At 46.1% G+C, this 12,554-nt stretch overlaps 1 protein-coding gene across 1 annotated transcript in view; it reads left to right on the forward strand.

The window, feature by feature from the left end:
- Positions 1–1,160: 1,160 nt before the first annotated feature.
- The window catches only part of LOC140418067 (uncharacterized), a 169,685-nt gene continuing 158,291 nt past the window's right edge, over positions 1,161–12,554 (forward strand). The window contains exons 1-2 of the mRNA XM_072501494.1: positions 1,161–1,853; positions 10,865–12,141. Coding sequence (XP_072357595.1) covers positions 11,219–12,141 — 923 coding nt within the window. The 5' untranslated portion in view covers positions 1,161–1,853; positions 10,865–11,218. The remainder of the gene's footprint in view (positions 1,854–10,864; positions 12,142–12,554) is intronic.

Here is a 12,554-nt window from a genome sequence, read left to right on the forward strand (position 1 = left end):
CTGCGTAAAAAACTTGCCTCGTACATCTACTCTAAACCTTGCCCATCTCACCTTAAACCTATGACCCCTAGTAATTGACCCCTCTACCCTGGGGAAAAGCCTCTGACTATCCACTCTGTCTATGCCCCTCATAATTTTGTAGACCTCTATCAGGTCTCCCCTCAACCTCTTTCGTTCCAGTGAGAACAAACCGAGTTTATTCAACCGCTCCTCATAGCTAATTGCCCTCCATACCAGGCAACATTCTGGTAAATCTCTTCTGCACCCTCTCTAAAGCCTCCACATCCTTCTGGTAGTGTGGCGACCAGAATTGAACACTATACTCCAAGTGTGGCCTAACTAAGGTTCTATACAGCTGCAACATGACTTGCCAATTCTTATACTCAATGCCCCGGCCAATGAAGGCAAGCATGCCGTATGCCTTCTTGACTACCTTCTCCACCTGTGTTGCCCCTTTCAATGACCTGTGGACCTGTACTCCTAGGTCTCTTTGACTTTCAATACTCTTGAGGGTTCTACCATTCGCTGTATATTCCCTACCTGCATTAGACCTTCCAAAATGCATTACCTCACATTTGTCCGGATTAAACTCCATCTGCCATCTCTCCGCCCAAGTCTCCAAACAATCTAAATCCTGCTGTGTGCTGCCGGTTCTGCAATTCTTCCGATTGGTCGACACCTCAGCAGGACAGTCAGGGGTTGGTCTCTCTCCCCCGCACATGCGCAGCTTTACCTCACCCGTGGACATGCGTCGTGAATAGTGTTTGCGTGGGTTTCGCCCCAACAACCCAAAGATGTGCAGGGTAGGTGGATTGGTTACGCTAAGTTGCCCCTTAATTGGAAAAATGAATTGGGTACTCTAAATTTATTTTAAATAAAGAAAAAAAAAGGAGACAGACAAATAAATGTGTCAAGCTGAGGGAGCAAAGGATGTCAATATGTTTAAGAGAGAGAGAGAGAGTTCTGGGTCAACCTTTGCAGAGTCTGCACCCTCCCTGGATTCACTTCCTTTCCCTTCAGTTGCTGCAGTGACCAATTGAAGGTGAGAATGAGAAAACAAATGGAAAGGGGGAGAAAAGAAAGTGTTTTACTGACAGATGTTGGAGACAGGAGTCAGTTTCAGTCTGTGTGAAGCTCATTTACACAAATCCCGCACTCTGATTGGTTGAGGGACCAGAGGCCTTCCGGTTCTGCAACTCTTCCGATTGGTCGACACCTCAGCAGGACAGTCAGGGGTTGGTCTCTCTCCCCCGCACATGCGCAGCTTTACCTCACCCGTGGACATGCGCAGTCCGGGCCGGAAGAACACCGAGAGGCTTTTCGCTCTGGCCGTCAGCCGGCTCCCTGGAAACGTTGCCTCGAGGGGGAGGGGGAACAATTGGGTGGGAGGTCGGACTACCGTATCGGCGCGCCGAACCTACCCACTCGAACCCGGTGACGTCACCGTGGAGCGGAGTGAATCCTATTGGCTGATTCAGGCAGGGCTCAACTGTGACGTCATAGTGACGCTGAGGGGCGTTCCTAGCACACAGTCTACCATTGGGAGCAATAGCGCTGGTCACAGAAACAACACCCGGCGGATTGGACACCAGCTCAGAGCGACCGTAGGTCAAAGTTCCTCCGTCCGATGGGCTCAGGAACTGCCTCCAATTGTCTCCATGGTGACGATTGACCAATAGGAATTCGTGGAGGACCGAACATTGGTGGTCCTCCAGCCAATCAGAGTCTGGGTTTTGTGACATTGGCTGCACGGACCTTCCTCCACTGTCTGCCCAGCAAAGCTGCTGCTCCTCTGTCTGTGAGTGAAGATTGAGCTCCACCCAGACTGAAACTTCCTCCGGTCTCCAACATCTGTGAGTAAAACACTTTTCTCCCCCATTCCATTTATTTTCTTATTCTGGACTTCCATTGTTGACTTGTTTAAATCCCCAGGCCCAGATGTGATGTCTCCCAGGCTGCTGTGGGAGGCAAGGAAGGAGACTGCAGAGGTTCTGACAATTTTCAAAGCCTCTCTGGTCACAGGACTGGAGGACAGCGAATGAGGTACTATTATTCATGAAGGGAAGTAGGGGAAAACCAAGAAATTACAGATCAGTGAGTCTAACTTCAGTGGAATCACAGAATCCTGACAGTTCAGAAGGAGGTCGTTCGGCGATTCGAGTCTGCATCAACGGTACTCTACCTTGCTCCATTCTCACGCCCACCCGCCCTATTCCCATAACCTAATCTGCACATCTTTGGACACTGAGGGGCAATTTTGCCGAGCCAGTCCATTTAACCTGCACATCTTTGAACTGTTGGCAGAAACGGGGGTACCCGGGGGAAACCCACGCAGACACGGAGAGAAAGTGCAAACTGCACACAGTCACCCTAGGCCTGAATAGGCAGCTGTGCTAACCACTGCCACCATAGGTATGGAAACTATTGGAAACAATTCTGAGGGACAGAATTAATCTTCATTTGGGGAGGCAAGAATTAATCAAGGACAGTCAGCATAGCTGTCAGGCAGAGACCATGTCTGACAATTTGATTTGATTTAAGAAGGTGACCTGGTGTGAAGATGAAGGTTGAGCAGTTGATGTAGTCTACATGGACATCAGTGAGGCTCCGGACAAGGTATCACATGGGAGACTGGCCAAGAAGATAAGAGCCCATGAGATCCAGGGCAATTTGGCAAATTGGATCCAAAATTAGCTGAGTGGCAGGAGGCATGTTTTACTGACAGATGTTGGAGACTGGAGTCAGTTTCAGTCTCAGGATGGTGGAAGGTTATCTTTGTGACTGGAAGCCTGTGTCCTGTGGTTCCACAGTGATCAGTGCTGGGTTGTTTCTAGTGCACATCAATAATCTGGATATGAATGTAGGAGGTATGATAAGTAAGTGCACAGATGCCACAAAAATAGAAGGTGTGATAAATAGTGAGGAGGAAAACCTTAGATTACAGCACAATATAGACGGGTTGGTTAAATGGGCAACACAGTGGCAAATACAATTTAACCCTGCAAATACAATTTAACCCTGACAAGAAGACTAAGGACATTATGTAGCTCTTGTCAAGTTGCTTCAGAAATGAAATTTTGGAAATTGACTCGTTACATTCTTTATTATCTCCTTCTCTGGGAACTATGTTATCTTATTTGGAATTGTTTCTTTTAGCATTTTGATTTAAATTAAAATTATATTCCATTCCTTTAAAATATGTTCTGTTCGTTGAATTTCCTTGCAATCATCTTTGTTTCTTGATTAAATTGGCAGCCAGCCAATGATGATTCATCACTGCGATCACCTCTCTGTTGCCGCAGATCACATGGACATTAAGCCAAAATAGAACACATTGTTCCGTCAAATGTAAACTCACTGTACATATTGCACACCTACTAAGAAGGGCAGCACGGTAGCACACTGGTTAGCACTGTTGCTCACGGCTCCAGGGTCCCAGGTTCGATTTCTGGCTTGGGCTACTGTCTGTGTGGAGCCTGCACGTTCTCCCCTTGTCTGCATCTGTTTCCTCCGGGTGCTCCGGTTTCCTCCCACAAATCCCAAAAGACGTGCTGTTAGGTAATTTGGACATTCTGAATTGTCCCTCTGTGTAGCCGAACAGGCGCCGGAATGTGGCGACTAGGGGATTTTCACAGTAACTTCATTGCAGTCTTAATGTAAGCCTACTTGTGACAATAAGATTATTATTATTATTATTATTAATAAATATGAGGTAATGCATTTTGGGAAGGCTAACAAGGCTCGGGAATATACAATGAATGGTCGGACCCCAGAAAGTACAGAGGAACAGAGGGCACTTGGTGTGCATGCCCATAGATCCCTGAAGACAACAGGACAGGTAGATAAGGTGGTTAAGAAGTGGTAGCACTGTTGCTTCACAGTGCCACGGACCCCGGTATGATTCCTGGCTTGTGTTTGCGAAGTCTGCATGTTCTCCCCGTGGGTTTCCTCCGGGTGCTCCGGTTTCCTCCCACAAGTTCCCAAAGGCATGCTTGTTGGGTGAATTGGACATTCCGAATTCTCCCTATGTGTACCCGAACAGGTGCTAGAGTGTGGCGACTGGGGATTTTCACAGTAACTTCATTGCGGTGTCATGTAAGCATACTTGTGACATTAATAAAGATTATTATATGGGACACTTGCTTCTATTATCCGAGGTATGGAATATAAGAACAGGAAGGTTATGATGGAGCCATATAAAACACTTGTTCGGCCACAACTAGGGTACTATGTACAGTCCTGGTTGCCACACTGGAGGGAGGAAGTGATTAAACCAGAAAGGATGCCGATGAAATTCACCAGCACAATATAAAATTGATGCAGATGCTGGAATCTAAAACAGAAATGCTGAACAATCTCAGAAGATCTGGCAGCATCTGTGGAGAGAGACTGGAGCTAACGTTTCGAGACTGGGTGACCAATTGTTAAATATTCACCAGCATGTTGCCTGGCCATTTCAGCAATGAAGAGAGGTTGGTTATGAGTTGTTTTCCTGAGAGCAGAGCAGGCTGAGGGGTATATGATTGAGGTGTACACATTTATGAAGGGTGTAGCAAGAGTAGATAGGAAGAAAACTTTCCCCTTCGTCGACAGGTCAATAACCAGAGGGCGTAAAGTTAAGGTGAGGGGCAGGAGGATTTGAGGAAAAACATTTGTACCCAGAGGGTGGTGGGTACCTGGAGCTCACTGCCTGAAAGTGTGGTAGAGGCAGGAACCCTCAGCACATTTGAATTCTTACTGTATTACATTTAAGAAGCATTGAGATGAGCACTGAAACACCACAGCATACAGGGCTATGTACCAAGTTCTAGATAATGGGATTGGAATAGATAGGGTGCTTGATGGGTGGCACAGACAGGATGGGCCGAAGGGCCTCTTGCTCTGCTGTAAATCTGTATGATTCTATGAGGACAGAGATATGTCCCGTGTTGTTATAGGCCAGGGTTTGGAGAACCCCAAAGTGTATCATGGAGTTCACCTGACCCACAACCTTTAATAGATTGTGGTTATGGGGAACACACGGGTCTACTTTACAGGTGTGGTGCAATAGAGATCTACAGTACTTTCAAATTAAAGCAATGTTTATTTATGAAACCAGTTAACACTTTATAAACCCACAGTAAACATCTTAACAACTAGCAACACAAATAAATCTCCCGAAGAATACAGTACTCTATAATAACTCTTAATCTTTCCTTGCAACATCCATAAGACAAAAATAAAACTTTTTACAGAAAGACATCAGGTTTAACTTCTCTACAGAAACAGGTATTATTTTTAAATCACCAAAGGATCTGGAGACAGTCTTTAGATTGCAGAGAGACTAATGCACCTTCTTGCTGTGACTGCAGCTGTCCAGCTCTCAAAACAAAACTAAAATGTACCCTGTAACAAACAGCCCAAAACGAAAGTAATTCAGAAAGTAGACGGACAGCCCAGCTCCACCCACTCTGACATCACTGCAGCCATCCGATAAACACCCATTTCTTAAAGGTACACCCACTACAGCTATTTTATAAGCACCCATTTCTAAAAGGTACTCTCACATGACATGTGATACAGATTAGATATTATTGATGGTTCTGTAATAAAGTACATGAAATGAAATGAAAATAGCTTATTGTCACAAGTAGGCATCAAATGAAGTTACTGTGAAAAGCCCCTCGTCGCCACATTCCGCCGCCTGTTCGGGGAGGCTGTTACGGGAATCGTGCTGCTGGCCTGCCTTGGTCTGCTTTCAAAGCCAGCGATTTAGCCCTGTGCTAAACACGGTAGCACAGTGGTTAGCACTGTTGTTCTCAGCGCTAGTGTCCCAGGTTCGATTCCGGCTTGGGTCACTGTCTGTGCGGAGTCTGCACGTTCTCCCCATGACTGCGTGGGTTTCCTCCGGGTGCTCCGGTTTACCCCCACATGTCCCGAAAGACGTGCTTATTAGGTGAATTGGACATTCTGAATTCTCTCTCTGTGTACCCGAACAGGTGCCAGAATGCGACTAGGGGATTTTCACAGTAACTTCGTTGCAGTGTTAATGTAAGCCCACTTGTGACAATAATAAAGATTATTATTATTTATTATTAGTCTTGTAATATAGTACTGTAGTTAGGTTACACATTTCCAGCCACAGTCATTACAGCTCAGAAGACGCACACTGTGTCCAGGACTTGAAGCAGTGAGCAGGGATTTGTCAATCAGCCTGAATCAGCACCTTCAGGAGAATTGGGGGGTGGATATTAGATACAGCAGAGTGAGAATGGAGGGAGAGTGTGTGGGATGGAGATTTACAGCTTTTGGGGAATGAGAGAGGAAATAATAGAACAAAGAAAATTACAGCACAGGAACAGGCCCTTCGGCCCTCCCAGCCTGCGCCGATCCAGATCCTTTATCTAAACCTGTCGCCTATTTTCCAAGGATCTATTTCCCCACCCGTTCATATATCTGTCTAGATGCATCTTAAAATGATGCCATCGTGCCTGCCTCTACCACCTCCGCTGGCAAAGCGTTCCAGGCACCCACCACCCTCTGTGTAAAAAAATTTCCACGCACATCTCCCTTAAACTTTCCCCCTCTCACCTTGAAATCGTGACCCCTTGTAATTGGCACCCCCACTCTTGGAAAAAGCTTGTTGCTGTCCACCCTGTCCATACCTCTCATAATTTTGTAGACCTCAATCAGGTCCCCCCTCAACCTCCGTCTTTCCAAAGAAAACGATCCTAATCTACTCAACCTTTCTTCATAGCTAGCACCCTCCATACCAGGCAACATCCTGGTGAACCTCCTCTGCACCCTCTCTAAAGCATCCACATCCTTCTGGTAATGTGGCGACCAGAACTGCACGCAGTATTCCAAATGTGGCCTAACCAAAGTCCTATACAACTGTAACATGACCTGCCGACTCTTGTACTCAATACCCCATCCGATGAAGGCAAGCATGCTGTATGCCTTCTTGACCACTCTATCGACCTGCATTGCCACCTCCAGGGTACAATGGACCTGAACTCCCAGATCTCTCTGTACGATCAATTTTCCCCAGGACTCTTCCATTTACCGTATAGTCTGCTCTTGAATTAGATCTTCCAAAATGCATCACCTCACATTTGCCTGGATTGAACTCCATCTGCTATTTCTCTGCCCAACTCTCCAATCTATCTATATTTTGCTGTATTCTCTGACAGTCCTCCTCGCTATCTGCAACTCCACCAATCTTAGTATCATCTGCAAACTTGCTAATCAGACCACCTATATCTTCGTCCAGATCATTTATATATATCACAAACAACAGTGGTCCGAGTGTCCATTTTGAGACACTCCCTTCCACCACTACTCTCTGTCTCCTGTTGCCCAGCCAGTTCTTTATCCATCTAGCTGGTACACCCTGAACCCCATACGACTTCACTTTTTCCATCAACCTGCCATGGGAAACTTTATCAAACGCCTTACTGAAGTCCATGTATATGACATCTACAGCCCTTCCCTCATCAATTAACTTTGTCACTTCCTCAAAGACTTCTATTAGGTTTGTAAGACATGACCTTCCCTGCACAAAACCATGCTGCCTATCACTGATAAGTCTATTTTCTTCCAAATGTGAATAGATCCTATCCCTCAATATCTTTTCCAACCGTTTGCCTACCACTGACGTCAAGCCCACAGGTCTATAATTCCCTGGATTATCCCTGCTACCCTTCTTAAACAAAGGGACTACATTAGCAATTCTCCAGTCCTCCGGGACCTCACCCGTGCTCAAGGATGCTGCCACAAAGGCAGAAAAACCATAATGGGAGTTATGTACAGGCCTCCTAACAGTGGTCAGGACCGGGGACACAAAATGCACCACGAAATAGAAAGTGCATGTCAGAAAGGCAAGGTCACAGTGATCATGGGGGACTTCAATATGCAGGTGGACTGGGTAAATAATGCTGCCAGTGGACCCAAGGAAAGGGAATTCATTGAATGTTTACAGGAGGGCTTTTTGGAACAGCTTGTGATGGAGCCCACAAGGGGACAGGCCATTCTGGACTTAGTGTTATGTAATGAGCCAGACTTGATTAAAGATCTTAAGTAAGGGAACACTTAGGAGGCAGTGATCATAATATGGTAGAATTCAATCTCCAATTTGAAAGAAAGAAGGTAGAATCAGATGTAAAGGTGTTACAGTTAAATAAAGGTAACTACAGGGGCATGAGGGAGGAACTGACGAAAATCGACTGGGAGCAGAGCCTAGTGGGAAAGACAGTAGAACAGCAATGGCAGGAGTTTCTGGTAATAATTGAGGACACAGTACAGAGGTTCATCCCAAAGAAAAGAAAGGTTATCAGAGGGGGGATTAGGCAGCCATGGCTGACAAAGGAAGTTAGGGAATGCATCAAAGCAAAAGAGAAAGCCTATAATGTGGCAAAGAGTAGTGGGAAGTCAGAAGATTGGGAAGGCTACAAAAACAGAGGATAACAAAGAGAGAAATAAGGAAAGAGAGGATCAATTATGAAGGTAGGCGAGCCAGTAACATTAGGAATGATAGTAAAAGTTTCTTTAAATACATTAAAAACAAACGGGAGGCAAAAGTAGACATTGGGCCGCTCCAAAATGACGCTGGTAATCTAGTGATGGGAGACAAGGAAATAGCTGAGGAACTAAATAAGTACTTTGCATCAGTCTTCACAGTAGAAGACATGAGTAATATCCCAATAATTCAGGAGAGTCAGGGGGCAGAGTTGAATATGGTAGCCATCACAAAGGAGAAAGTGCCAGAGAAACTAAGAGGTCTAAAAATTGATAAATCTCCAGGCCCAGATGGGCTACATCCTAGAGTTCTAAAGGAGATAGCTGAAGAAATAGTGGAGGCGTTAGTTATGATCTTTCAAAAGTCACTGGAGTCAGGGAACGTCCCAGAGGATTGGAAAATCGCTGTTGTAACCCCCCTTTGCAAGAAGGGAACAAGGAAAAAGATGGAAAATTATAGGCCAATTAGCCTAACCTCGGTTGTTGGCAAGATTCTAGAATCCATTGTTAAGGATGAGATTTCTAAATTCTTGGAAGTGCAGGGTCGGATTAGAACAAGTCAGCATGGATTTAGTAAGGGGAGGTCATGCCTGACAAACCTGTTAGAGTTCTTTGAATAGATAACAAATAGGTTAGACCAAGGAGAGCCAATGGATGTTATCTATCTTGACTTCCAAAAGGCCTTTGATAAGGTGCCTCACGGGAGACTGCTGAGTAAAATAAGGGCCCATGGTATTCGAGGCAAGGTACTAACATGGATTGACGATTGGCTGTCAGGCAGAAGGCAGAGAGTTGGGATACAAGGTTCTTTTTCGGAATGGCAACTGGTGACGAGTGGTGTCCCGCAGGGTTCAGTGTTGGGGCCACAGCTGTTCTCTTTATATATTAACGATCTAGATGACGGGACTGGGGACATTCTGGCTAAGTTTGCCGATGATACAAAGATAGGTGGAGGAGCAGGTAGTATGGAGGAGGTGGGGAGGCTGCAGAAAGATTTAGACAGTTTAGGAGAGTGGTCCAAGAAATGGTTGATGAAATTCAACATGGGCAAGTGCGAGGTCTTGCACTTTGGAAAAAAGAATAGAGGCATGGACTATTTTCTAAACGGTGACAAAATTCATAATGCTGAAGTGCAAAGGGACTTGGGAGTCCTAGTCCAGGATTCTCTAAAGGTAAACTTGCAGGTTGAGTCTGTAATTAAGAAAGCAAATGCAATGTTGTCATTTATCTCAAGAGGCTTGGAATATAAAAGCAGGGATGTACTTCTGAAGCTTTATAAAGCATTAGTTAGGCCCCATTTAGAATACTGTGAGCAATTTTGGGCCCCACACCTCAGGAAGGACATACTGGCACTGGAGCGGGTCCAGCGGAGATTCACACGGATGATCCCAGGAATGGTAGGCCTAACACACGATGAACGTCTGAGGATCCTGGGATTATATTCATTGGAGTTTAGGAGGTTGAGGGGAGATCTAATAGAAACTTACAAGATAATGAATGGGTTAGATAGGGTGGACGTAGGGAAGTTTTTTCCATTAGCTGGGGAGACTAGGACCCGGGGGCACAGCCTTAGAATAAAAGGGAGTCACTTTAGAATAGAGATGAGAAATTTCTTCAGCCAGAGAGTGGTGGGTTTGTGGAATTCATTGCCACAGGAGGGCGGTGGAGGCTGGGACGTTGAGTGCCTTTAAGACAGAAGTTGATAAATTCTTGATTTCTCGAGGAATTAAGGGCTATGGAGAGAGAGTGGGTAAATGGAGTTGAAATCAGCCATGGTTGAATGGTGGAGTGGACTCGATAGGCCGACTGGCCTTACTTCCGCTCCTATGTCTTATGGTCTAAAGATATCTGTTAAGGCCCCAGCTATTTCGTCCCTCGCTTCCTCAGTAACCTGGGATAAATCCCATCCGGACCTGGGGACTTGTCCACCTTAATGCCTTTTAGAATACCCAAAACTTCCCCCTTCCTTATGCCGACTTGACCTAGAGTAATTAAACATCCATCCCTAGCCTCCACATCCGTCATGTCCCTCTCCTTGGTGAATACCGATGCAAAGTACTCATGAGGAAGCTCACCCATTTCCTCTGACTCTACGCATAAATTCCCTCTTTTGTCTTTGAGTGGGCCAATCCTTTCTCTCGTCACCCTCTTGCTCCTTATATACGAATAAAAGGCTTTGGGATTTTCCTTAACACTGTTCGCCAAAGATATTTCATGACCCCTTTTAGCCCTCTTTATTGCGCGTTTGAGGTTCGTCCTACTTTCACGATATTCCTCCAAAGCTTCATGATCCATAGAAACTAGAATTGTCTGTTCTGAGTCTCTATCCTGTACTGATAGTGCTAACTTTTGTCAATTGTTTTTACAGGGCGTGAGAAGGTGAGGAATTACAGACAGAAATCTCTCAGCAAACATCACATCAACATCTGACAGTCATCGGGACCTGAATATCATCGAACTTTGAATCTAGAAGGAGAGATATTTGTCTATTCTGCTTGTTTCAACAGATTTTAAACATCAGTGTGACTGGAAAAGCCCCGAGACACACACACACCCGAGTGAGAGTGTTCCAGAGCACTGACTGTGGAAAGAGCTTTAACCAGTTACACAGCCTGAAAAAAATCACACCATTCACAGCGGGGAGAGACCGTACACGTGTTCTGTGTGTGGACGAGGCTTCAACTGATTATCTAACCTGGAGAGACAGAAGGACATCGACACCATGGAGCAACGATGGAAATGTGGGGACTGTGGCAAGGGATTCAGGTATCCATCCCAGTTGGAAATTCATCGACACAGTCACACTGGGAAGAGATCCTTCACCTGTCCACAGTGTGGGAAGGGATTCAGTGATTCATCCAACCTGCGTAGACACCAGCGGGTTCACACCGGGGAGAGGCCGTTCACCTGCTCTGAGTGTGGGAAGGCATTCACCCAGTTATCCAACCTGCTGAGCCACAATGTCACTCACACCAACGAGAGACCCTTTAAATGCTCTGACTGTGGGAGTGGGTTTAAAAGGCCTCAGGAGCTGATGAAACACCAGCGTATTCACACTGAGGAGAAGCCGTTCAGCTGCTCTCACTGCACAAAGAGGTTTAGAACGTTATTCACACTGCAGAGACACCATCGCGTTCACACTGGGGAGAGGCCATTCACCTGCTTTCAGTGTGAGAAGGGATTCAGTGATTCCTCCACACTGCGCATACACCAGCGAGTTCACACTGGAGAGAGGCCATTCACATGTTCTGACTGTGGGAAGGGATTCAGTGATTCATCCACACTGCGGACACACCAGCGAGTTCACACTGGGGAGAGGCCGTTCACCTGCTCTGACTGTGGGAAGGGATTCAGTGAATCATCCAACCTGCTGAGGCACCGGCGAGTTCACACCAGGGAGAGGCCATTCGCCTGCAGTGTGTGTGGGAAGGGATTTACTCAGTCATCTGACCTGCGGGGACACCAGCGAATTCACACCGGGGAGAGGCCGTTTACCTGCACAGTGTGTGGGAAGGGATTCACTCAGTCATCCCACCTGCAGACACACCAGCGAGTTCACACTGGGGAGAAGCCGTTCACTTGTACAGTGTGTGAGAAGGGATTCACTCAGTTATCCAGCCTGATGAAACACCAGCGAGTTCACAAGTGATCACAGGGGTTGAATTCTGCTGTTAATCACATCCAGGACTGAACCATGTTCATTCTGATACTTGGTAAAATGGGAGGGTTTCTTTCTGCTGGACTGGCCGGCCTCACGACTTTGCTTCCAGTGGGCTGATGCTCTTTGAGCCTGGGAGAGCACATTTCCACTGAAATGATCCACAAAAGACATTTATTTTATCCTGGATAGTAAATAGTGTTTTCCACCACTACAGGTAGATCTGAAATAAAGACCTGGAAAAACGCAGCAGGTCTGGCAGCAACTGAGGAGAGAGAAACAGAGTTTACGTTTCACGTCTGTAGCGCACAATGACTTACGAGAGACGAGAAGTGTTGAAGTCGATCCAGGCTTTATTAAGCGATGCTTGTCCCCAGCAGCTCAGCAACAGAATGAAGCT

Source organism: Scyliorhinus torazame, chromosome 5 (genome assembly GCF_047496885.1).
Source record: "Scyliorhinus torazame isolate Kashiwa2021f chromosome 5, sScyTor2.1, whole genome shotgun sequence".
Classification (NCBI taxonomy): Eukaryota; Metazoa; Chordata; class Chondrichthyes; order Carcharhiniformes; family Scyliorhinidae; genus Scyliorhinus; species Scyliorhinus torazame.